The following is a 25,749-nucleotide window of genomic DNA, read 5'->3' as shown; positions in this document are numbered from 1 at the left end:
TCATGGAGTTAAACAGTGCACAGCCCAGCTAATTACCATGTACTGCTAACCTCAGTTGCTGGTTCATTTTGAGACCCTTTAAAATATGAACTGTGTATTTTACCCCTATGCACTCTCTTAATGATTTGTTTTTTTTAGACTGAAATCACTTCCAGCCATCAGTTATACTCGAGGCCTCTACACATGCACTTCTCCAAGCACAAATATTTCTTTTTCCTATTGGTCTGCCAGCCCCTGTCAGAGCAAATTTCACTTTAAACTAAATGCTGTGATACTTAAAACCTCTTGGATTACTCAGGCTGCTAGTGTGATCTATGACCTTCCCCAAATGACAGCTGAACTTTCCAATTTGCTTGTACTGCTAGGGAACTGAGGAACACATGCCGAAGAGGAAAATGTTCCTGATGTGCATGAGTGAGGAGAGATTTCTAAACAGCCCTGCTTATTGATGCTTGCTCTGATTCAGAGCATCCAAATTAATATACCCATGTAGGATCTTAGGTGCCCTGACAAAATTTCAAGATGTAAGGACCAGTTGTGTCCTGTCTCCCCACAGGAAATGGCAACCAGCATCCTGCTGCATCCACAGAATCCTTCTGAACTAGACAGGCTTTGGACTAGATAGAATTCATGGAAGGCTCAGCAGGCTCCCACAGGGAGCACTCCATGGGGAATCCTCTGCTGGGGTTTCCCTCCAGGTGTCCGTGCTGCTCCCCAGGGCAGGGTATCAGCAGAGGCTGGGCTGGGTAATTACACCTGGGTAATTAACACCAGGGTGCAGAGTGACCATGGCACCGCACACCCCCACCCTGTCCACCCCAGTGCTCACACTGGGACCAGTGCTGCTGCTGACAGGGGCTCTCAAAACACAGCCCAATTCCCAGGTACTAATTCCTCCAGCAGGGCCTCAGAAAAGCAAGTCCAGCATCAGTGGGGAGATTCTTGGTCAAAAGTAAACACTTGAAATCCAAGTGAAAGCCCCCAGTAGGATCCATGGATCTTGGAGTGATCCCAGCAGGAAGCACTGCCTGGGAAGCAGGTCTGAAGCAGTCTGGCACACACTGTACCAGACTGTCACTGCCTGTGTAAGTGACAGTAGCCCTGGAAAAGCCTTTGAGGGTGAAATACCAATTTAGGAGCTCACACTTTAGGGACAAAATTTCATTTGTTTCTGCCCAAAATTAAGGCACCCCAGAATCACTGCCCCTGAAAATGAACTGCAAGCTAAACACAGAGTGCTTCCACCAGAGACAAGATTTCATCCCTAATTCTTTTCATTCTAAACTTTTTCTAAAACCCTGACAATCCTCCCTCCTTACTCTGCATCAACAAGCCCTCATGTCTCAGAGGCTCTCAGCTACTCAATGGGGATACAAGATATCTAAGCTTACTAAAAATAAAATCTTTTTTTTTTCTTAATCTATAGATTTTTAATTATGTAGATGCTCTGACCAGCCAAACACTACCTGCAACTCTCAGCTCTTCAGCAGCCCTACCGAGTCCCAATGAAGGGCTCACACCCAAAGCTCTCCACATGCTCCAGTGAGCTGCCAGGAGGGTTTCCATGCAGGTGTAAACAGGCAGTCTCTGCTGACACACGAGGCACCTCTGATCACACCTGCAGCTCTCCAAAACTGCTCTTGAGGATCAGAGAAAGGGGTTAGAACCAGAGGAGTTCTGAGCATCTTTCAGAAGCCTGGTATCAGTACAGTTCATAGCAGTTCCACTGTTTCCTCTGTACTTTCTCCCTCTATACACTGGCTATTACTGTTCTTAAAAATCACTCTTCACTCCCAAGCCATCCCCACCTCAGCCCAGGCAGGTGTGCAGAACTTCAGCTGCACATGACTGAAGTTCTTCATTTTCTGTTCCAGGAATCCACTCACATGTGACAGTACAGTTCCCATCCTGTCTTCCCTTTTAAACTCTCATGCCATGAACCCCTGTATTGCACAATGAGTTCCAGTATGTAGCAGACAAAACAAATCACGTTCTGATGAGCACTGAAGGCTGCACTTTCCCCTCAGGAGGTGCCAGAGCCACAGGAGTGGCACAGCAGTCTCTAATCTCCACACAAGCACAGCATTACCTGTACAAATGAGATGCAGCTCACTGATCAGAACTCTTGCCAACAAGACACACACAGGTTTGCCAGCAGCAAAGGCCATATTTTTTCTCTCATCTTGGTGTTTTTGTTTGCTCCTGAAGTGTTGATGAGAGCTGGTGTGAGACAAGGACTGCAGTGCAGGGCAGTATAATCACAAAGGGGATGCTCAGCCCTGCCAGCCCAATTAGCAGACTGGTTGGTGAATGAATGCTGCAGCTCCCTCCTTCCCTTCTGACGTTCTCTCTGCAGACACCAGGCAGGGGGAGCTGGGGCATCCAGGCCCTGACCCATTGCACAAGCAGGGATTAAGGCACCGTGTGCATCCAAGCACAGCAGGTGGGAAATGGTTTTGAATCCCCCAGAACACACACAGACCTCCAGCTCCTAAAGCTGTCTGCAGGTATGACACATTCAGCTAATCCTGTGCAGCCACCAAGGAACCTTCACACATGAATCAAGGCTCAGAGCTCCTGAAGCCATGGACTCTGTGGTCTTTCTGCTGATATCCCTGGCAGCTGAGCACTGGATGGGACCCCATTCTCCCAACAGCAGCCATGCAGGTGAAGGGCACCACAAAGGGACACAGGGCTGTTGCTTCTGTCCTTGCTTGAAGTCCAGGGATTGAGATGATGATCCCATTTCCTCCTACAAGCCAGTTACCTCTGGTTTGCCTTCACTGACCATAAATTTTCTGTCCTTCAGAGTAAGGGCACAAACCATGGGTTATGGAGAAACTCCATACAACTGAGAAGCCTTAGGAAAAAACAATGTTTCTTTATATAATGTCTTGTAACTGTAGATTCTCCCACTGCTGCTAATGACGTTAAACTATAAACCACAAGTCTCCTAAATTCTGCCTCTCATGACCCCAAGTTGTTATCCCCTATCTGTGAAGCTTTTTTTTTTCATGCTTTTTATTCTTCCAGCTGAAATGGGAGGGGAATTTTGTGGCAGTGTCTGTGACTGTGCCCATTGCATCAATCACCCAAGTCCATCTCTACATTAGCATTAATGTCCCTTAAACAGTAATATTGTACCTGCTCACAAGACAAAAAACTGCACAAATGAACCTGTGCAATAATACTTTGGCTCCCTCGTGCCTCATAAAACAACTTTTATGGATATGATCATGTCTCTCCTTCCACGTGGTCCAGCTTTCTTCAGTGTACTTAATGACTTCAAGTTTCCAATTGCTTCTGGACTTGCTGCCTAGTTGTATCTCAGCACAATACTGCTGTTTCTCCCATTTAATTACAAACAAATGGAAAGCTGACAATGGGGGAGAAATGAGCACTGTGTCTTCTGTGTCAGGCTCCAGCTATGCACCAAGCAATAACCACTCCAAAATTCACTGGGGGAAGGCAGCTTTTTAAAAAAATATTTCCCAAATGAATAGTAAGAAAGCACTGAACCAAAACCAAATGACCTTGCTTAGCCAAATTCAGTGTGAGCCTTGCTTGAAAGCTGTAGCTCCTGCCATCCCTGCTCTGCAAACACAGCCTGGGATTTGGCCTCAGTTTCTTGCTCTGTCAGTTACCTGCTGTGTGATCCTGGACAAGCTGCTCCTTTTCTCCATGACCTCAGTTTCCCATTGGAGTATTGGAAGAGAAAACACCCCAGACATTAAAGACAGCCAAATGACAAACTACAGTAATGAGAAGACTCAAATTAGACTGACATAGACAGAAAAGACTTGTGCTTATTCTATCAAGCCCTTTAGGAAAAAAGATTATTTCTGCTCTGCTAGAAAGGCAACCAATCCCCAACAGAGCCAGGGGGCAAAACAGCAGCTCCAAGGCTGCATTTGTTCCATGCAGCCACGTTGTTCCTGTGAAGGGCATCAGGAGAGCTCCTGCAGCATTCCTGCAGTCAGGCTCACAGCTCTGCCACACAGACAGAGAGTTGCTCAGCCACTCTCTACAGGATTTCTTAAAAGGTCAAGTGCACAGACAGAGCTGGAACGGAAATCAAGAGCTCTGGCTTTCCAGTCTAAGCCTGACAGAAACATCTTCTGTGCTCTTGGCTCAACAACTGTCCAAACCCACTGATTAGATACATCCATTTCTTAAGAATTAATTAAGAACTAAAACAAATAAAACAGCCCCAAGGAACAGGCAGTAAAAAAGCAAGATGTTCTTTCCTCCCCCTCTCTGCTTGCACAGTCCAAAGTGTATGTGTAAACTCCACAAACTGAGAAGTCATTGCCTTAATCTGAACTAGGGATAGGCCTGGCTTGGGAAGCTTTCACACCTCTCTTTTAATTGTCTTCAGCAAGCTCAGTGTTAGGCTGGGTACAGAAAGCTTCAGGCAACTGCCTGAGCAGAATAAGATGCTGAAGTTTCACAGAGATGACTGGTGTCACTAACCAGATCAGGATCTGCTCCAGCTTCCATCAGCCTTCCCATTTCCACACAGAACTGTTCCTTGCTTCCTTGCTAGAGCAGCTCACTGAAAATGAACTCAGAGACAAGCAGCTGAAGCAAAAATGCAGCTTTTTGGTGGAGAATTTTCCCTTTAAATGTTTATACAAACTCCTCAAGCCCAAGCACAGCCTTTCAAGTTCTGTCCTTCAACACAAATGGGGACAGAAGTCCCCTGTTGTGCAGCCCAGCAAGGCCACAAGGCACTGGTGACACCGTGCTGTCTGCAGGGCAGCCCAGTGGGGATGAGAGTCCAGATGCTGGAGGGAAGGAAGGAGGGAAAGTCAAGAAATCTGTTCTGCTCTGACTTCCAGCTGCAGCCAATAAAAGCTTTCAAAGCCTTTCTGAAGTGAACATTGCTGGGGGATTTGCAGCACTCACTCGAGCACACACAGCAAATGCAGTTGCAGTGTTACTAGTGATGAAGAAACTTTAAATATTCTTTTATCACCACAGATGATTGTCCTGATTTCAAACACTTTTATATATCAGCACAGGGCCCTGGAGAAATCTTGTTGAGGTCTATCCCAAATCAGCAAAGATTGTCGTGAAAATCAAAAAGAAAATAAATCTCAATGTCTCTTACTGATTTTTTTTTCTTAGGAATAACATTGGATATATCAGGAAAGAAGGCAGATACAAATACAGACAAGGAATGTGTTCTTGGAGATCTATATCTTGGAGTAGCATTATTATATAAAAAAACTCAACTTAAACAAATGAAAAATCAAATGTTTCCAGACCAAAAAGGTTGATCAGGGAGTACTGGAAAAATAAAAAAATTAAAAAAGCTCAAAATCCCAAAGGCAAATAAACTTTGTAAGCCAGTTTATTATTTTTTTAAATCTCAAAGTTAAAAAACCATCATCTTGGTTTTCCAGAGGGAAAAGGGTGGGTCAGTCTTTGGAGTTGGATGGTTGAGGCTGATAAACACAGAATCAGAATAAAGTTTTAGAATCAAAACAATTCTAAGTATTTGGCAAAGAAATTAATTTGATGTATTAATTTTTATGCTAGAGACTTGCTCAGAGCACATGTTCAGTTCAGACAATAACCACAAGAAATATCCTACTGATATATGGGCCTTTTTAAAACTCCTCATTTTAAGTTTAATTTTGAATCCTGTGAGCATGCTTAAACCCAGCACACAAAACACCCCTCACTTTATTACAGTTTTAAATCTTTCTTCCAGATCTGGCCTTGCAACCACTTGTCTTGATAAAATAGGTCACTTGAAAAAGGAAAGCTCAATAAAATGAATTACAAAACCAACAAGATTAAACTGATTGTGCTGTTTTTGTACAGGGCAGCCGAATTCTGCAAATATGCTGCTGGCTGTGGTTTGGCATTTAACAGCATGTGATCAGTGAGAAGGAGGAAATTTTATTCTCATTAACTGTTGCAGATTTACTGCAGTGAAAAAGGGCTATGTAACCTGAGAAGTGACAGAATGGAAAGATCAAAGCAGCAGTCTGGAAACTAAATAAACCTTCTGGCTACTTCCTGCAAGGAAAATTCACTCTGGCAATGTAAAACAGAGTCCAGTTAAAAACTACTCTCAATTTTATGAGCTGTCACAGCAGCTTGAGTGGTTTGGAGCAGTCAAGTTTAGAACATTATATTTCCTTGTTTTTGTCTCAGATACTTCTGTAAGCAGTTTTATAGTTTCTCTTTTTTTTTTATTTTTAAAGAGAAAAATAAAATTCTTTTCTTTTGGTTGAAATCGAGAAGGTCACAGCTAAACTCATTAAAAACAAGCAGGTCTTCATTTGCACATTCCATTCCCCTTTACTGCATTTTAATATTTTACTTTGAGATTTATAAGCAATGTACATTTGCTTTAATAACTCTTCCGCATTCTGTTCACTTATTGTTTAATATAAGTGCAAATCAGTTTACAGAGCCCAGATGGCTTGTAACCAGGGAGCCAGTCTGTGCCTAGTAGCACATCTGGAGGGACTGAGCAGCAGACAGAACGTGGGAATTAATTAATGTTACATTTCAGAAGAGACAGGCGCAGGTTTGGGGGATTTTTTGGTAAGACATTCCAAAGGACTTGAGCTCACTGCTACAGCATTTGGGTATTCTGTTAAAATTCTTAATAGCCACCTAAACCATGATGGTTAAATGAGGCCAACTGCAGGTGGAATATAATAAAATAAAAAGCAACTAAAAAATGGAAAAAAAAGTGACTGCAAGTAAAAGAGGCCCAAGTATTCTGTATTCCAAAAGAGCTGAAGTGCATTAAAACCTCAATACTTATTCTCTTCCCAAACAGCATCTGCAACTTGCTGAAAAAACTGCTATTTTAACACTGTTAAAATATTCCCCAGCAAGCTATTTCATCTCTCCCATACTGCTGCAATTGTTGGAGCAATTAAACCTCTCTTACAGTAAATGAAACGAGGGCAACCTGATCCTTCCCAGCTCCAGACCACACACCTTGGTGAGGTGGTGTGGTCTGGTCACTGTGGGAGCAATCAGGAGAGCCCTTCTCCTGCTCCATCCCTGGCACCTGACTCTGCAGGAGGAACTGCCCTTCTGCTCCATCCCTGGCACCTGACCCTGCAGGAGGAACTGCCCTGCCCCTGCTCCATCCCTGGCACCTGACCCTGCAGGAGGAACTGCCCTTCCCCTGCTCCATCCCTGGCACCTGACCCTGCAGGAGGAACTGCCCTTCTCCTGCTCCATCCCTGGCACCTGACCCTGCAGGAGGAACTGCCCTTCTGCTCCATCCCTGGCACCTGACCCTGCAGGAGGAACTGCCCTTCTCCTGCTCCATCCCTGGCACCTGACCCTGCAGGAGGAACTGCCCTTCTCCTGCTCCATCCCTGGCACCTGACTCTGCAGGAAGAACATCCCTTCCCTTGCTCCAGCTCTGGCACCTGACTCTGCAGGAGGAACTGCCCTTCTCCCTCCCTTCCCTTCTCCACCTCTGGAGGAGTAACTTCCCTTCTCCCTCACCTGTGCTTTCCTGCCCACCTTGGCTATCAGCTCTCAAGGACTGTGAGCATTGTCTGTGTGTGGGGGATACATGGAGAGCTCTTGGGAGCTTCTCCTCATGCTGAGAACACAGTGACAACAGATGAACACCCAAGCACATTCAAAAGTTGTTGTACATCAAATATTGGATATGAATAATATTGTCCTCATTCCTCAATTACAGCCCTGATCTTTCAGTTGTGCAAAAGCTGTCCAAACTCTGGGAAAATCACATTGATGAATATGGGCCAATGGGTAAAATCTTCATCCTCTGAAATAATTAGACCCCTGTCTTCAAAAATGCTCCAGTAACTTTCCACAGCCTAACAGCAGAATTTGGTCAGACAATTATCAGAGACACCTAAACTGGATTATGTGATCAGGCTGCAGCACTTCTATAAACAAGGATTTGAGGAGACAGTATGAAAAAATAATGAAGTGACAGCTAACAGGAATATGACCACCACCCAAAAAAACCCCAAAACAACAACAAAAAAAAACAACACCAAACCAGAGAGAGTGCTCTAGTTTAGTGCTGATGCAGGAACAAATTACTGTAAGATACAAAGAAATTGAAGCTCTCATTCAAAAGCTTTCAGCAATGAAGCCTTCCTGTTCCACCACTGCCACATGTCAGTACTGAAGGGGAATAAATACACAGTGAATTTTGGGTCATTTCAGGCCATGATCCAGGCAGCACCTGGAGCAGTCAAGTGAAGTCTTTCAATAAGCTTGTCCCAGACTGTGTCCAAAACCCTCCAAAAGGCAGCAGCTCTCACTTCCTTCTCACATTCTTTTAGATGCAAAATCTCAATTCCAGGAGTATGTGGCACCTGCATAGGCACTGAGAAACAAAACATCTCTAGCAGTTCCCCAGGAACAGTCAGTGCCTTTAACTTCTATAAAACTAACCATGTAGGCACAGTTAGGACAAAAGAATATGATAAAAAGGTGACTCTGCTGCCACTAACAAGATTTTTGTGGGATTAAAAAAAATACATGAACCAACCAAAATAAACTCCCTTATTTGTGTCCAGGAACTTCAATGGTTCTGAAACTTCTTTTCTTTAAGGCCTTTTCAAATTTGTTTCAGTGGGATTTACAATTTGCTAATACTGATGTGTGATAAACTAATAAAACCTGCCTGCAAGGTTATAGGCCCAATTTACTAATAAAACCTAATTTAATTCTCCTGGGAAATGCAAATTAAATAGTGTCCAAATGGCAGAAGTTGAGTACAACTCTGCTGAACATATTGCAAAGGCAACTAAGTTGGATTTTGTTTTTAAAATAAGGTTTAACTATGGAAAAGAAGAAATTCTGCCCAGAGCTGTAAGAAATATCATTATAGAAAAATGGTTCCAAGCAGAATTATCTTGTAATAGTAATTTATACTCCTTCAGGTTTTCTTTCCATTAATTAAAAGATTTTATACTCACTATATGTCCACCTCTAAGACAGGGAAGTATTACTTCCTCTGTTCAAATGAGGAGGAAAGAGATGTGAGTAGTGTCAGCACAGACCCCACAGGTGAACATTTTTTTGTCTAAAGGAGCATGAAACAGTTTGTTCTGCCACTGATCCCTGCTGCTGTCTGCTAACAGAGTGAGTTTTCACCCTCAGAGACAGCCTGCAAGATGGTGCTTACCTCCTGAAAGGCTGGAAAGGGAATGTTCCAACTTCTAAATAAACTGTGCTGAACTTTACTGAAAATAGAAGATGGATGAGACACACTCCCTGGCAGGGTCACCAAGATCACCAATTCCTTCAGTCCTTTCCTTCAGCAAATCTAACTGAAGTTGAGGATCTCTATGGAATATAGCTCTAAATGTCAAAGTAGGATGTAAGTTACAGGTACAAACATTTAAAAGCATTTTGATAATCCCTTACAAAGTGCACATTTGCCAGCACCTGCTGCAGTTCTTGCAGCTGACCCAGATGGGAGATGTTCAGCTGGGAATTCACACCACAGTGCAGCAATCAATGGCAGTGAAAGGCTACAGCTCTGGGTTGTTCCACCATGAAAACTCCCAGGTTTCCAAGTGAAAAAAGGCCATAGATAGGAGCATTCTTGCCATTCAGGGTGGACTTGCAGCACATGCAGACATCACACATGCTTAGCTCAGCTACAGATAAGCCAAGTCCCACTGAGTGCTGGAGCACCAGGAGCTGTGGCCAGGTCCTGTTTCCATCAAGCCCAGACAAGAGCCTGGCTGTGCAGCCTGGAATTTGCCAAGAGCAGCCACAGCTTCCCTGGGGCCAGCACAGAGCAGCCTGCAAGGGCCTGGCTGCAGGCACTGAGCTCACAGAACATGCCAGTGACCTGCCATGGCAAAAACAAGACATGCAGGCACAGCTTTAGGCTGTAAATCCAGGCAAGAGGAAAGATGTTCCACCAAGGACACAGACATGCAGTCACCCCATAAAACTGGTTGTGCTTGACATGCCAAACCTCAGTGCTTCCTGGGAAGAATCCTCAGTCAGATCTCTGCTGGGAAGAGCTGGGAGTGCACATGCTGCGAACAGCACACACAGCAAGGCCTGTCTCAGAGAAAATGAGGGTTGAGCAATGGCAGCTCTGCTGCATTTTGTAACAAGGTTAAAGGATCCTGCACTGGTGAAAAACTTCCTCAGGGAAAAAAAAAAAAGAGTTCTGGCCAGCTCTAGCATTCCTAACTATTAATCTTTTCAAAGCTACAGACTGAGAAGATTTGAGGACTCTGTTGAGGATATTAACCAAAAATTGGCTTTTGCACTCAGAGTTTGTACCATTACCTAGTTGTAGCTGGAAAAGGTTAAGAAGTGGCCTCTTCCCCAAGGGGCAAGAAAAATACTGTGGCTATCTCTATTATAAGGTATTTAGCCATCACTATTATGTTTGTGTCTTAAGAAAGTAATTAGTCTCCAGAAGGTGATTAAAATTTGATGAATGACCATAGATTCTGGAAGATGTCTTTCAGCTGGTCTTTATCCCCTGCAGCTCAGACACTAAGCTGTCATCACATCAGCCAAAGGTGAAGGATTTTTGTTTGCCACAATCATAAAACTTTCACTCAATATTAAGCCTTATCAGAACCAGAAACCTTGAATTCAGATTTTAATAACAGATGAAAATTTCAAATCTATGCCTAATGCCCATCTGCTTCTGAAAGACAGAAAGATGATTCAAAACTGGTAATCTAATCACAAAAGTCTTTTCCTGGCCAATGAAAAAAACCTGGATAGAAGCTGTCAAAACAACCTCCTCAACCACATCTTTCCTGCTGAATGGAAAACATACCTTACAATCTATCTGCATTATGCTCCAAACCTTTGAGGAAAACAAGAGATGCTGTTTATGGACTTTATCACTGCTCCTGTGGATGTTACATTCTGAAATAATTCTATTTATAGGCCTCAGAAGTAACAGTACAACTGCACTAAGAATATAGTTCAGGGATAAGAGCTGTAAACAGAAGCTGCAGAACACACAAGCTAGATCCCCAGAAACAAAGCATTTCCCAGGGTGGCACTATCAGAAAAATGGCAGCTGCCCAGGTCTTCACTTCTGTGCTGCTTCTGCTTCATGATGACAAGTAACAGAAATAACAATTATCAGGATGTGGACATGTCCAGAACAGCAAGCATGCAAGCAAATCTACAAACTGAATTCAGGCTAGATACTTATACAATTCCCCTCAAAGTTGTTCTTTACTTCACAATGCATGATCACATGAGGTGGCATTCTCAACTCCTGAGAGTAACACTATCCCAGGTTTCAAAGGAAAAGACACCCCCTTGAAGGGAAAGCAGTGTCTTTGAAAAAAAAGCCTCTTTCCCCAGATCAAGAGAGGTTTTTACTGCCAGTGCTGCCACTTCATGTTTCCCTCTTGAAAATGACAGGGGAGAACAGCCCCAATGTGGTAACTCAGGGAGTGCAGATGCCTATCAATAATTCAACTGTTTTGAATTCCTGTTCTGCTTGACTTTACAAAAGCATCTCCATACCCTCCTAAGACTGTGCAGCAGCTCTAGGTGTGTGGGTCCAGGGTCTCCTGGGACAGGGACTCCACAAAAGATGCTGGTGGCATCCCTGCTGCATTACAGGAGAGTCTACCACTTCAGCAACTGCACCTTTGGACACAGTTGCTGCTCCAATTGCCCTGCATTTTCCCAAATGAAGCAGCCTGGAATTGCAATGGCAGAGGGTGCCCTGGAGCTCTGCTAGAACAGCATCCCCCAGCCCTGGAAGCTCGCAAGGAAACTGGAGTAACAATAGGACACATGGCAGGTGGTGTGGGCTGGGTTATCAAACACAACTTACAGGGAAAATCTCCCACTCAGGTTGAGTTTCATTGTGGTCCTTGACAGCCACTCCTCACAGACACAGTTCTTTGGCTCCAAAAATTAGGAGGGTGATCAGAACACACTCAAGCCCTGGTAATGCACTGAGGGCACCAACACCAGTTCAGCACAAACTCATTTTCTCAGTGATGTGCAGCCACTAATAATGTGGGACTTTCTGGCTGCCTTTTCAGCCCTCCTTGAGGCAAGGCAAAGTCCTGATCCACTCTGAGCACATTGCAAGGACAGGAAACAGCCTCAGAGAAATTAAAGAGGTAACATATCCTCATTCTTTCCCATAGGAATGCAGAAAGGAGAAGAAAGGAATAAATTATTGAAGGCTGAGGAGCAAGAAATCAGCTCATGGTTGTTACCTACCTCAAAATTCACAGGGTGGTCTTAAATGGCAAAGAGACTCTCTCTTAAATGACAAAGAGACTTCAGAACTCACCCCAGTGCTTAGCAAAAACTGCTTCTATTACAGAATTGAAAAGCCTAATATAAAAGGCAAAGACCAGAAGACAGAGGCATAACAAATAAATGTATAATAAATGAAAAAGTATAACAAATTAAAAGACCAAAACCAAGAATCTACTCATAATTAGCAATCTCTCTCTGAACTTCCAAGACATGTTACTATTAACTGACTTGCTAATTGTCTATGAAAACCACAACTCAGCTTTGTTGCTAAAAAAGTTTCTGAAAACATATTTGAATATTATTAATAGAAAAATGAACCATTTTTTATAACAAAAAATCTTGATTTATTAAAAGCTGGAACTGGTTAAAAATAAATCCTTGACATAAGGTTCTTGTTAGCTTTAAACTGTAAGCATAAAAATACCCCAGAATTATGTTTTGGTATGGCTGAAATGTACACTATATAACACATAAAAAGCGCCTTGACTTGCTGCTATTATTTTTAATTAGGCTCTGTAGCACGTATGGTTTTACCTTCCAACACCAGCTCCAGTTGGGAGAAGGGAGCTCCAGACCCATGGGACTGGCAATTCCATGGCTCATGCCTTGGAGCACTAATGCATTTTACATTAGGTCTGAGCATCAGGAAATCCTGGCTGCTGGCGCCAAGCAGTTCCAGCCCATAATGACCCACATGTGAGAAGTCAGATTCACCACTCCGCTGCCAGTATCTATTCTATCAAACAATTCACTCCTGCTCTGCTACAAATAAGACAGAACATTTGCAGCACTCCACACTGTTTCCAATTAGACTGTGTGTCTGGATAGCAGATAAGTCCATGGAGCAATCATATTGAAAGAAATCTTCCTAGAAAACAGAAATCCCAATATTTCCAGAGGCCATCAGCAATGGGCCAACCTGCAGTTCTTCTGTTTTCATTCTTAAGGGTGAGCCTTCAGAATGCCTTGAAACATGCAAGAAAATTCTACAAATACTTAATTTAACTAGGTATACACCAGATGTATTTTGCTACTCATGTTAGCTGGAATACAATCAGATTAAAAAGCAGGTTACTATTGGAGCTCCCTGATGAGGGACTGCAATTTGAGGCTGACTGATGTGCCTTCCCTTTTAACCAAGGACACTGGAGATGGTTTTGCTTCCCAGCTGAAAACTCTCTGTTTTCAGAGTATATTGACGGAGACTTTCTCTAACTAAGTAAACTTTTCTAAGTTTACTGGAAACAAAGGAGTCTGCAAGCTCTACCCAACACACCTTTCCCCACACTTCCAGGTGGGCCTGCAGACTACAGGAGCACCCTCCAATGTTCTGGTGAACAGAGAAATCCATCACCTCATGGCTGTGTGTCTATTGTGAAGTTAAAAATGGTGAGTCACCCACTGAGACCCCAAGAGCAGCACAGAGCTCACACTTACCTCAGTTTCTCTCCCACCTGCAAGCTCTGCAACAAAGGTTGAACATTTGGAAATGATCAGCACGGGCACCAGCATCCCCTTCCCAAACACAGACTCACACTACTCTGAACTTAATGCTTACTGAGTAAAAAATATTTCCTTTTTTTCTAGAAGATTCATCTCAAATCCTGCTTTTTTTTGTACCCTGCGCATGTCAGTTATTTTAATTTGTCCTTAAAAATGTTACCACCACTCCAAGCCTTACTCAATGTTCAGCTTTCTGGGCCATCACAGGTAGAATAAACCAACAAAAGTAACTGTTCACCCCCCTTGATTAATTACAAGAAGCCAAAGTAAGGGAGGAAAATCTTTTTTGCTTCAGCTGTACATACTGTGAATGACTTACATTTTACAAATGTAAGGCGTTAGTAGTGAAAAGAACATTCCTCAGCCCCAGGGCTAGGCATATCCAGATAGTTGGATCCTGTTGAAGTGAATGCTGTACCTTGCCTATCAAGTGTTTGAACTATTTCCTGCTCAGGAGTGCACAGAATTCATGCTTTATAAAATGCACTTCCTAAACTCTACAGCATCAGGATTTATGAAGATTCTATTCTTGGAAAGGAGTCTTTACTATTTTGAACTCATGGGAGAAGTTCACTCAGAAATTCAAACAGGAACAGCCTGCCAACATTAAGAAGGAGAGGTCTTTGACTAGAGGGGAAATTCAGAGAAAGATCTCAAAGAGTATCAGCAAAAGCTGATGCCTTTTGCTCCTATAGCCCACTTTCAAAGTGCCCTCAGGAATCTAACTGAGAATACCTTGGGAAGACTTAGGCTGATGAAAAACACCAATAAACACCAAACCCAGAGCAGCTGAAAGACTTCTTTTAAATTTAAGAATATTGAAAACAAACATCATCTGGGTAATCAGCACTCAAGCCTCTCTCTAGATGCTTCCCAGTGTCTGAAGAGTATTTGAGTAGTTGTCATAACAGGTGGTGTATTCTGTGTTATTGTTCTATTCTTATTATTCTATTCTTGTTCTATTCTTTCTTTTGGAAAGCTGTGATGTATTACAACATGTTAGAATGTTAAAATAGACACGTGATTCAGACAACAGACTAGAATTGTTTGTGCAGTGTAAATCCTTCCTTCTCCTATGGGGGCAAAAATTACTGAGCACTACAAATGAAGCCCTAAAAGAAGCTTGAAGAGCCACTGGATGATAAGGATTCTTTAGCAGGAGGAACTTACTTGCCAGAGAAGGGATGCTGCCCAACCAGGTCTCCATTCTGCAGCTGGTAATCCCCGAAGATATCCGGACTCACCGCTCCATCAGGGACCATCAGCCCATCTAGAAAACAAAATACAGCCACTTGTCAAGGAGCAGGATTGAGGGCAAGTGGGCAAAACCACCTGTCCTGGTTTCTTTTAGCAATTCACTAGGAATTTAACTTACAATATTTCTGTGGGGAACAAAAATCAACAATAATACTGGAACCCAGCAACTTCAAGTACAAAAAAGTCCTCACTGGGACTCCAAGGAGCTTCAGCCCACTGCCCTGAAAAATGCTGCACCTAAGAAATATTCTCTTAGCCTTTCTTTCTTAAGCCTATAAAAGTTATTTCAAGACAAATCTTGTCTCACCCATCAAAGTAAGCCCAGAGAACAAGTAATGAAAAAGGTAAAACATTAATCTGGGCCAGCAGCATAAAAACAAAAAAACAGCAATGGTCTTAATTGTTCAGACTCTATACTGCACCACTGTATCTCTTCAAACTTCTTGTTGGGAAAACAAGAAAGTGACTTGAAAATTATTTATCTAGCCCATCTTTTAATATCTCAGAGCTCCTTCCAACAAGAACAGGCTTTTCATGTGATATCCTCTCAAGAACACAGGTTCCAGATTTTCTGTGCTTCCTTTATGTTACAACACTGGCATATGAAGATGCAGACATTTGTAAAGCCAGAAGCATTTCTTAAAGGCTTCACAGTCTCTGCTTGCTTTATGAGGAAAAGAAAATCAGGAGCAAACATCTTCCTTCTGTTACATCAATGTAAACCCACAGAGTGTCTTTGAAGTAAAGTCACTGAACTGACCACAGCTGAATGAGAGCCCAGCTTAACTCTTTGCTGCTCCCATTCACAAAACACATTTCTTTTTAATATTAAGGACACAGTTCTTACTTAATAATTAGCATTAGGCTCTAATCAGATATAACAAGCTCTTTAATTTAAACAGCCCCTACATCAGTTTGTCTCCATCACTGTATGAAAACCATTGCAGACCTGAAGCGCAGAAAGCATCCCCATAAAAGCAGGGCAGAAACAGGTACATCCAGACTGATACATTAAGAGTTTAAGAGAGGGAAGACAGAGATTCCTAATGACTAGGAAGTTACAAATGCCATTCCACTTTAAAGAAAAAGAGATAAGATCCAGGGAGTCACAGGCCACTTAGCTTAACCTCTGTGGTTTCCAAACTACTAAAACTGCCTGCACAGGAAGCAGTGGAAAGTTACTTACAGACACAGGGGCTTAGAGATGACGACTCTGGCATTCAAACAAATCTCCCCGTGCTTTATGAATTTACCTGATGTTTTTTGAAGATAATATAGTGACAAGTGATAAAAGGAATAGAATTGACACATCTAGATTTCTTACAGACATTTGATGAGGTGCTACAGAGATTCATTTAGAAGATAATACCTCATGGGAAAGTGACTGAATGCAAGGCAGCAGATTGCAAATGAAAAATGCCAGCCATGATCAGACCACATTTTAGCAGCATCAGATTGCTGTACATGGCCATGTTCTAATTGCAGACATGTGTGTACAGTATGTGAAGGAGTATGACTTGACAAGCAAGTGTTCTGGCAGGGATCAATATTCCTGTCTGTCAGCATGTTCAGCAGGATGTGGGTGCCCTGTGACACCAAACAAATAGAAAATATCCAAAGAAGTGAAAGAAAAGTTGAAGTGGCCTTTATTAAGACTTGTGCCAATTTTTTCTATCTCACCTCCTAGTCTGTATGCTCCACTGAACTGAAATGAGGAGGACCATTATCACTTTTATACCTGCAGCACTTCAGATCAAAAGCAATCCATGCCAAATGACTGTGCATTTTAAATAGCCAGGCTAGGCTAAAACTTCTCTTCTTTGAGAGCAGAGAAACTTAAAAATAACATATGTCTCTGTATTAATAAAGCAAGCACTACATTTTAACTCTGAGGCTACTGCTACCACTACTTAAAGTGTCTTCAATCAAGAGTGTTAACAGTCAAACCATAACACTCAGAGTTATGGCTCACATGAATTTACAGGAAAATGAAAGCACATGGAGAGCATCAGCTGCAGAAAATGTGATTACACAGTTAAAGGACATCTGTTGTTATGTACATTTCAAGATAAATTAGGTTATGTACTTTCAGAGCAAGAGAGGCACTGAGCTCAGGAAGGTAACTTCAGAGATTATACCACATTTTTCATGTAGATTTAAATTACTGTGCAAGAGAGAGATTGGCCTGTCATGAAATAAGGAACTCATCTTGTCATGAGTGAGCTCAAGAATGATTATGGTCAAGGTGGGACTTGTACTGTCAGCCATCAGTGTAGACCACTTCTAAAAGTATCAAACTGAAATACAAGTATTTCATTTCTGACTGCACAAAGATTTGTACTTTTGGTGGGTTTGAATGTGGGGTTTTTTTTCACTAAGTAATGATCTGTCCTTCAGAAACCCAAATCCCTGCTCCAACCTTAACCTGTAGCCTTTTCAAAGGAATATTAGGTCACTTTTGAGATGCCACATTTCAAAAGCTGAAGTCTAGGAAATTGCAGAAGCACACAGTTACTCACATTTGCTGCAATGAACCTGAGAAGTGAATCTACCTTTTGAATATAATCACTCTTTAAAAAGGGCTACCTTTAAAAACAAAAGCACATTTCAAACATCTGCAGAACATATCACCAGAATTCTACCTTTCCCTCCCAGTCAAGTATCAATTCCAGCACAAAAAATCCAAAAGGGAAAAACTATGACACTAAGAGGCAAGTAGCTATGGCAGAAGAAAAAGAAGCCTTATGTTCTGTTATCCTTTGAGAACAGTATTTGAAATGCTACTGAGATCTTGCACAATTGTTTTCTTGCAGCAACCATGAGTGAAGATGATGGGGTTTAGTGGTTTTGTTTTTCTAATTATTCCTCCTGCAAATTGATCCAGAGTCACAGAGTTTTGTGACTCATGCTTCACGGCAGAGGACTGGACACTTATGTGGAAAATTAAAAACACAGACTCAAATCCAGCAATTCAAAAAAAAAAAAAAGGCAAAAATTCATGCACTCAGTTATCCAGGAGTTTGAAAAGGATCTAAACCCACAAGTTTGAGAGGGTAGGCCAACTCCTAGTTACAAAAAGTTATGCAGGCATTTATCCACTGGGCCAAATTATTTCATTATTGTCTCCTGCAAAGTTTTATTGAACCTTCCTCCTGAACAGCTGGCAACATTGGATTAGATAAATCAGCATTTACAGAAGAGATTCACACACTTCCCAAAATCCTAGATATACAACAGCAAACATCGTACAGATAGATTAAAGTCATGAAATTATGGACTCTGCTAAGGAATCTACAAGTTTGAGACTCAACTGAAGTCTTTCATCAGTATCTGCAATAAAAATCTCATTGCACAACTAATACAACAGGCAGAACAAAATTCAGCATAAATCCCACAGCTGTGAATTTAACAGGGATGAGAGGATTTTGTTTACAGAGCAAACAAACTATGGACACAAGAAGTAGGTGGGAAGAAGAAGGCTGGGCCACCTTTACTTGACTCCATTGTCATGGTCCATCAGCTCTTGTGAGACAGGTCTACTCATATTCATGAAGACCTCTAACATTTCCTAAAATCATGGATATCCAGTATTTAATCCACCACTATCATCCTGATGCCTTCGGATTTTAGCTTTTATATTTTTCAAATCTTGTACTGCTTTAGTGTACAACTCTAAATTCTATGTAGAGTGTTAGCTACTGTCTTCATATTTTGGTCAGACAAAATAATCCCTCTGGGCCTGAAACTCAAGGACACTCTACAGCCTCAGGCCCCAAAAAGTATAAACAAAAAGTGAAATGGGGAGGAGAAAACTGGGGGAATATGACTTCATTACCTGAAGCTGTAATTGGAGGATTAACCCCTGATATGTGAATGGACCAAAATTACAATTGTCTGAAAAACTCGTGACCATTGTCCACCCTGGGTGTAGCCCCTTGGAGGCTTTTGGCTGCCCAAGGAGTAGCCATTTCAAGACCTTCAATAAATACCCACTTTTATTCTCTTAATCTTGTTCTAGGTAGCCATTCCATGGCATCAGCCCCCACAAGGACAAGCCCATCCCTGGCTGGCATCAGTGCTGCTCCCAGTGCCACAAAACAGGAACTGCCCTGGTTTGAGTCAGGCCCAGCTCAAGCTCCCACTGCAAATTCAGAAGTGACAACCCCAGTGCTGAACAATGACAGGTGCTGCTTTACCTGCATTATAGAAGAGGTCAGGTCTCTCCAGAATGTCCCCCTCGTGGATGTAGGGCTCGATGGGATCGTCCCCATACAGGTACTGCTCGCTGTCGTCCATCTGCCGGCTCTCCACCATCTCCAGCCACTGCGAGTTGTGCCATCGGAACTTCTCCGTCTGGATTTTTTTAGCCCATTCCTCATCATATTCCTGGTAAAAATCACCACACACTGCTTTAGGATCAGCTGTAGACAAAGTAACAGGAAATGGCAGGGGAAGCCAACATCAGCAAAAGATGCCAGTTCAGGGTCCAGTGACTTAAATGCTCTGCTCAGCTGCATGTTCTTTGAGCGAAGAAGGGATTTTGCAAGCATTGGGCATTATTTGGTTTTGTGATACAGCAGTACAATCTTCCCTTCGTGGTTTGGAACTTCATTCAGAAAAAACTCTTGCTTGGAACAGAAGAGCTCCATCAGCAGTTTCCTCATTTGGTTTAATTAAGAAGACCCAATTACTGCCAATCTTCAGGGGATTTTTAGTAATTAATTATTAACACTGGCCAAATAGCCTGCATATCTTCATTAGATGAGCATTTCCTAGGACAACTAGTTACTAAAAAAAAAATCTATTAAGAAAAAAGGCTGTGATAAAACCAATACATTTATTTTCTTTCATGAGCTCCAGCAAGAATTTAATTTCAACTTCATGTCAGATTTTATGTATAATGTCGAACAACCACAAAAATGGTAGGCCAGTAAACTCTGAGGGGAACTTCTCCAGAAAGCTGAGTAAAACAGGATATAGGTTCCAGTCACTATGGAAAAACATGCAGGCATGACATTTCAATCTGGATTACAGCCTAATTGCACTCAAGTGATGTGATATTCATGTAAAGGAACATGAGCATGAAGTGAGATAGCCTATGGTCCCTGCAATCAGCTGTTCTGAGAAGGATCTTCTGAGCAGAGCAGATTTTGGGACTGGTGATTTCCACAGAGGGAGCACCAAGCCATGGATAGCACTCAGCTCCTCAATCCTGCTGGGAAGATAAAGCCCAGCTACCTCTAGGAAGCTCAACAACATATGAAATCTGCAGATGGTATCAATTTGGGAATAGTCACAAATAATACACCACAATTTGTGCTTTTTTAAACCAAAGTACTGTGAGCAAGAATAATATCCCTAGCCATAATGTCTCTTCTTGTGTGAAGAAATATCCTTATGAAACACATCCCACTCCACTGTCTTCTAACCTGACTACAAAGCAGAAAAAAGTTGAAAATAATTTCTGAACTCTCATGGTGGTGAAAATATGATCTAGACAGACTTTCCTCAGAGATCTAAACTGAAGTAGTTTAAGGCTTTTAAAATGGGTTTTACTTAGCTCTGAAGATGACACACAATTAGTGACAATGTTGTGGAAGTGGGAATTTCTGACGTGCCAGAGTAGATCTGTCTACAACCAGAGGCCATAAAATGGCAGAGAACGCAGAATCAGCTGGCTTAGGAGCTCAAGTTAAACTTCTGAAAGCTCCATAGTCTGAACAGAGGTTTTAAACTGACTTCATATCCAATCAGCCTTGTCTTCACTGCTGTCATGTGTGTTCCACAGGTAACACTCTGTGCCTTTTCCACCTTTGGGCTGGTGGATAACACAAAAGCCAGCTGGCCCTGCCAGTCTGGCAGAGGCTTCTCTGACATTGACAACAGGTATCTAGAACATCCAAGATTTCCTTACTCTCAATTTCTCCAATTCCAACTCTGATCAACATTAATTCCTAGACCTTGCTAATTCCACTCATCACCATCCTGGCACTCCTCCTCAGTGATCCTGTGCAAAACCTGGTGTCCTGCACAACTTCCACACCCAGAGCAGGTATCACCTGTGGGATCCATAGATATTCTCAGTGCCTAGGGAAGCAAAATTCCACTTTGTCTGTCAGGATTACTGCAGCCTTAGGGAGGGAGAAAAGACAAGACCAAAACCCAACAAACATGCACACCTCATACTGTTTGGAAAAGAGCACCTCAGGCTATTTCTTGATATTTTTTCCCCCCATTTCCACTTTTGATAATAAAGAAAAACTAGAAGTAGCAGTAAAAACTTGGAAAAAGCAAGCTCATCACAGAGATTTATAAAATAACCCATAAAAAAAAAGACAAGGCATGACTTTTAATGATGGCATCTGACCAGCACCTTGGAAACAGCTCCTTAGCTGCATCTGCCAGAGCTAAACCCTGGGCTGGCTGTTATGTCACCCTCCAGCAGTTGTGAATTACTTAGAAGCTTTAGAGAAACATCTTGTAACTGCCAGAAATCATACTGCACTCTCAAGAACACTATTCCCAGAAGTCATGACTGCAAAGAAGGGGAGGAAAATAAACAAATTTAACAAACAGCAAATTAGATTAACCTCTGTGAAAGCTGAATCCCTTTTATATTATCCTGTTTACTTTTCAAAGTTCTCAAAAGCCAAAAGGCCATCAGCTAAATCACCTCATTCACATTTACCATCAATGCACTTGGAAAACACTTGAATATTCCCAAAGTTACAACCCTAAATGTATCCCACTTCCTGACAGAGTTGCACTCACACCACGGTCTGAACATGCTGAATATCTGTGAGAAATAGACATCAACTTCTTATATCCTTTTGCAAAAATTATTTTACCTTTCTCAGATTCTAACTGATTTTTCCTTCAGCTGATGACAGCAGGGCAGAGTATTCCTATATATTCTACATTTCCCATCCTATATTAAGAGGTTTAAGAGTCCCAGGTGTTTTTCCTCTATCATTCTGCTAAATTTTGGAAAATTATTAGCAATTATTTTGGAAAAGTATTAGCAATTGAACAGCAAATACTTATGAACCACAATTTATCCATTCAAGTACTTTGACATCTTTGTTCTTGTTGTTCATTCCCAGTGAAAACAGCAAGGTACAAATGTTACAAAGAAGTGATGCACCAGAACTAGATCAATGATCAGTTTTGTCAGGACTTTCATTCTGGCAGCAATCACGGAAAAGGAAGATTTGCAATCATCTAGAATGATTTACATAACCTCAGCACTAAAGAAGTTCATTTAAGTAGTGCTAGATCAGGAATATGTCTGTAGATTTTCCATGGAAATATGCAGAACCACCACTGGGTAAATGATTAATGGAATAACATCAGAATGGAAGAAAAGCTGTAAATGCAGGGCTACAGCCAAAAAGCACAAAGAAACCAAATTAAAGACATTTAGAGCAAAACAATTCCCTAAAACACTGCAAGTCTTCCAGTAATTATATTTTGAGCTATTACAATCTTTTTTCTTATTATTTTGTGGGGGAGGGTTGTTTTGGTTGGGTTTTGGTTTTTAAACACATGAAGCACTCCTTCTTTACAAGGGAATTTCTGCAAACATGAAACCAGAAAGCTAAAAATTATGGAGATACAGCTATAGCTTTGAGCCCTCCAGTCCTTTTGAATGTTAGGCTACTGGAAAAGCACTGCAAGGGGGAATGAGAAGGTGAACACAACGTGCTCACCTTCTTTACAAGGGAATTTCTGCAAACATGAAACCAGAAAGCTAAAAATTATGGAGATCCAGCTATAGCTTTGAGCCCTCCAGTCCTTTTGAATGTTAGGCTACTGGAAAAGCACTGCAAGGGGGAATGAGAAGGTGAACACAACGTGCTATTTTCCAGCACCACCCCCCCTCAAACACCGCAGTCATGGTCAGAAACTTAAAAGGAGGAATTCTCAAAGCCGATTTTATTCTCTTTGGAGCTCCCTGACATCACTGGTTTTAACATTCGGTTTCCATAAATCCAGAAGTGTCATAGAAGATGTATGGCTTGACTCTGGGAGGAATGTGCCATCCTTTTTGAAGTTCTCCTTCCAGCTTTGTTTACTACTGAACCATTGAAATATTATGAAGCGTTAACTGGCCCATTATCAGAGCGTGTCTGTTCCCTATCAGGGTCCCCTTTGTCACTGGCTTCCGTCACACCTTGTATCTGATTAACACACTATAGGATAACACAGAGCTACACAGATCTGCTTTGTGTTCCCTCACAGCTGATGAAAAACAGATTTTCCTTTGCACTTTAATGTGGTTGCCCTTTAATTGGGTCTGTAATAGGGTTCATTTGATGTGATTCCTCATACTGAACCGAAACTGCTGTACAATAAGTAGAAGGCTCATTATGTTCAAGGCTCTACTTAGTGATTTGTTACATTCTTCATTAAAAACCTACTGTTTACATAAAAGATTAAATTAACCATTTATTAAGAAAAAAAAGATTTATCTTGTCTAGCTATCTAGCTAGGATTTTAGCTCTGTGACTCTATAAACCAAGGAGAGAACCAGATGTTAGGGATCACCTTCTGCAGGTGTCTACCACTCCTATCTTAGGGTAAGTACCACTGCAGGACAAATCCTTCACAGGCCAGGAAAAAAAATCCTTCCACCACTTACACCTGTGCAACCTGAAGTCACTGCTTCACAATCAGCATCATTACTATAAATATATTCTGACAGTAAGCTCACAGCACAGAGAGCTGAAACTAATGGCAAGGCAAGGAAAAAATTTGATGCCCTCTAAATTTAGGTGGTTCCATAAAATGTAGGGCACCCTCAAAGTTCCTACATTGCCAGTAGCAGATTAGAGAAACTTATTTTCCCTCCCTTTTGGAGGAATGTAGGATATGTCACTGGCAACCTGCCATGCAAGTAACAGAGCAGTGGTTTGGCTCACCTTCCCAATCCCACAAAGCCAGAGAGCAGTGAAAAGGGAATCTGTCCAAGGCAGCTTTTATGTGAAGACAAAAACAATCAGGACACTCTTGCCCTATCTAAAGCTGCCTGTGGTTACTCTGCTACAGGCAGAGCCACAAGAAGCAGCCAGCACCAAAGCAGACTGCTGGCAAATTGAACAATGAACACAGGAAACTTCAGGAGCTCAGCTGCAGCCCCAGCCCTTTGCTGCCCTTCTGCCCACCCCTCTGTTTTCATGTTTGCTACAGGATAACAGAGCAACAAGATGCACCACAGAAAGGGGGTCCTGTCAAGTGAAGGGAGACCCTTCTTTCCTGGAGTGACTACAGCACTCTTCATGGAAAGAGGACACCAAGCTGGAGTCAAAGGCTATCTATTTTCAGATCATGCTGCCTATTCAAATAAAGCCCACACCAAATCCCTGTGGTCTGCTCTTCCTTGACTCTAAGAGGCTGGCCAGCATCTCATACAGCTGGCCCCAAAACCCAGAGCACAGAGCATTCACAGCACATTCCTGCTTCTTAGGTGAAATTCCAGCATTCCCAACATGGAGGATTTCTATCAGGGAGCTTAGCTAACATAGAAAGATGCAAGCTGTTCATTAACAATGAATTCCATACAAGGCAGACATTATTTGCCATTCATTACACATACCCAAGGCAAAGAACAAGAGCTAGAAAATCACCTTAGGCGTGAGGCCCTTCCTAAATCCCATGGACAATGCTGTAACTATCTAAAAGATATTTTACTGCTGCAGGAAGTGTTATGATCCACTCTTGATCACAAGAGAAACAAGATGGTCCAGCAGGCCTGGATTCAAAGCTGCAAAGGCACTGAAGAGGAAAATCAGGGGAAAGGAGGAGGGACAGACTACAGAGTCCTAGGAGCTGGTGATGGTTAATTAAATAGCCTTTGAATAAATGAGGAAAATAGTTTGAGTACAATAAAGCTGAGCTAGGAGCAGAAAAATAATAACAAACCTGAGAGTAGTAGCTCCCTTGGCTCTTGATAATGTTGCCTAAAGTGAACAGAATAAAACCATCTCAAGTAAGCTGACATCTCTTTCCACAAGCTTGGAATTGCAGTTCTCCAGGCTTCTGAAGCAGGGGGAAAGAGAAATTAATTTGCTTGAGACTCCTATACCAGCTGCTGATTCCAGGCCTTCAGCTAAGCCCTGAAAGCTGCCTCCCTTTAGGGGTACAAGAAGACTGAGCTGGCTGCTTGCTGCCAAAGCTCAGCATATGACTGAGACTGAAGCATTCTTAAATCTTCATCTCAGACATTTTCTGACAAAAGGGATATCTTGCTTCTCCCAGTGCAAAGCTGAGACTGCCCAGTATATACTGTGCTACAGCAGCACATCTGTTTCAGTTCATAAGTGGCAGAGTCCAGCCAAGCTATATTAAACAAATCATCACTAATGTAACATTTCCATAATTTCTGTGACAATTACTTTACTACAGAAAGCATTTCTCCCCTAAGGCTTATAAGCCATGTGATTTTCTCCAGTGCTATTTCAATCACAGTATATACAGCTCACTGATGAGAGAAAGAAGCATTTGTCTCCCCGAGTAGAAATTATTTTCAAATCTACTCCCCAACATTTATTTTCTGATTTCCATCACAGGACCTATTTCTGTCAGCATGTGTGCAACAAGACTGAAAAGTGAAGGTTTGCTTGTTGTGGATTTCGCATAGATAAGAAGTTCCACCACTCTTGAAGACTGTTCAGACACCTGCACTGCTGGTGTAAAACTGCCCCCCAACCAAACACCTCTGTGTTTACAGCCTGCTGT

At 42.1% G+C, this 25,749-nt stretch overlaps 1 protein-coding gene across 4 annotated transcripts in view; it reads right to left on the bottom strand.

Moving 5' to 3' along the window:
* KIFAP3 (kinesin associated protein 3) overlaps positions 1-25,749 on the bottom strand; it is a 67,112-nt gene that overhangs the window by 4,682 nt on the left and 36,681 nt on the right. For 2 of the 4 annotated variants that reach the window (XM_059854699.1, XM_059854700.1), the window contains exons 18-19: positions 19,209-19,398; positions 14,926-15,025 (exon numbers count right to left, since the gene is read on the bottom strand). In XM_059854699.1, the coding sequence (XP_059710682.1) occupies positions 14,926-15,025; positions 19,209-19,398 (290 nt within the window). Of the gene's footprint in view, positions 1-13,689; positions 13,716-14,925; positions 15,026-19,208; positions 19,434-25,749 lie in introns of all 4 variants that reach the window. The other 2 variants (XM_059854701.1, XR_009487559.1) reach the window with 2 other exon arrangements.

Source organism: Haemorhous mexicanus, chromosome 9 (assembly GCF_027477595.1).
Source record: "Haemorhous mexicanus isolate bHaeMex1 chromosome 9, bHaeMex1.pri, whole genome shotgun sequence".
NCBI classification, from domain to species: domain Eukaryota; kingdom Metazoa; phylum Chordata; class Aves; order Passeriformes; family Fringillidae; genus Haemorhous; species Haemorhous mexicanus.
The sequence above is the reverse complement of the archived record's forward strand: the minus strand, read 5'-3'. Positions and strand labels throughout refer to the sequence as shown.